At 65.8% G+C, this 1,444-nt stretch overlaps 1 protein-coding gene across 1 annotated transcript in view; it reads left to right on the forward strand.

Annotated features, from left to right (window-relative positions):
* The window catches only part of LOC139240473 (SLIT-ROBO Rho GTPase-activating protein 3-like), a 70,400-nt gene extending 70,061 nt beyond the window's left edge, over positions 1–339 (forward strand). Inside the window, exon 8 of the mRNA XM_070869009.1 lies at positions 49–339. Within this exon, the coding sequence (XP_070725110.1) occupies positions 49–318 (270 nt within the window). The 3' untranslated portion in view covers positions 319–339. The remainder of the gene's footprint in view (positions 1–48) is intronic.
* The last annotated feature ends 1,105 nt before the right edge of the window (positions 340–1,444 follow it).

A 1,444-nucleotide genomic window follows, 5' to 3' on the forward strand; every position in this document is an offset into this window, starting at 1 on the left:
GGTACCTGTGTTGGTTTAACGTGCCGTCTCTGTGCTCTCTCCTCCCAGGACATGTTGAAGAACATGGATTCGGTCTTCCGCGAGCTCCTGCTTTCCAAGCGCTGCAAGACGGGCTCCGAGACCCCCCAGGACCTCGGCAGAGTCGCTGCCCCTTCCGCCCCAGAGACCCCCGTGAGACGCAGCAGCAGCGGTGCGCTGGAGAAAGCCCCCAGCAAGCCCGGCACCCCCTCCAGAACCGGCATGAAGGCTCGGGCTGCCGCCCTTTTCAAATCGTCTGGCGGGGGTCCAGGAGACGGGACCCCCGGGGTAAACTCCTGAGGGAGATGGGGGGCACAGGAGACGGGACCCCCGGGGTAACTTCCTGAGGGGGATGGGGGGCACAGGAGACGGGACCCCCGGGGTAACTTCCTGAGGGGGATGGGGGGCACAGGAGACGGGACCCCCGGGGTAAACTCCTGAGGGTGTGGGGGGGGGGTGCGGACGGAGACTCCAGCCGCTGACCACCAGTGACCAACGCTCAGACACCGCCCGCTGACACTCAGCGATACACGTAACTCCCGTCGCACTGCCACACCCGGGCATTCACAGTGCAGGCCCCGCCCCCTCCCTTCTCCGCTCCCTCGCACCCTCCCTCCGCTTCCTACATCCCCCACTCCCTCCGCTCGCTCTCTCCCTCCGCTCGCTACCTCACTCCCTCCGCTCGCTCCCTCCCTCCCTCCCTCCCTCCGCTCGCTCCCTCCCTCCCTCCCTCCGCTCGCTCCCTCCTTCCCTCCGCTCGCTACGTCCCTCCCTCCCTCCCTCCGCTCGCTACCTTCCTCCGCTCGCTACCTCCCTCCGCTCGCTGCCTCCCTCCCTCCGCTCGCTACCTCACTCCCTCTGCTCGCTCCCTCCCTCCCTCCGCTCGCTACCTCCCTCCCTCCCTCCCTCCGCTCGCTACCTCACTCCCTCCGCTCCCTTCCTCCGCTCGCTACCTCCCTCCGCTCGCTGCCTCCCTCCCTCCACTCGCTCCCTCCCTCCCTCCCTCCGCTCGCTCCCTCCCTCCCTCCCTTCCCACTCCCTCCCCCGCTCCCTACCTCCCTTACACAATTCGTCACCTCACTCGATCTCATCCGCAGCCTCCCTCCGCTCCCCCACTCCGTCCTTCCTTCACTCCCTCCCCCGCTCTCCTCACCCGCCATGACACACTCCCTCCCTCCGCTCCCCTCACTCCCTCCCTCCTCTCTCTCAATTACCTAAGCCGCCCCCCCCTCCAATCCCCCTCCCTGCATCTCCCAGTAAAGCTCCTTCCCTCCTGTGAAACAATCTCCCTTCTACAAGGAGACCCCACACCCCCCACTGTAACACACTGATATACCCCACACCCCTCACTGTAACACTGATATACCCCACACCCCTCACTGTAACACTGATATACCCCACACCCCTCACTGTAACACTGATATAC

Source organism: Pristiophorus japonicus, chromosome 32 (assembly GCF_044704955.1).
Source record: "Pristiophorus japonicus isolate sPriJap1 chromosome 32, sPriJap1.hap1, whole genome shotgun sequence".
Taxonomy (NCBI): Eukaryota; Metazoa; Chordata; class Chondrichthyes; family Pristiophoridae; genus Pristiophorus; species Pristiophorus japonicus.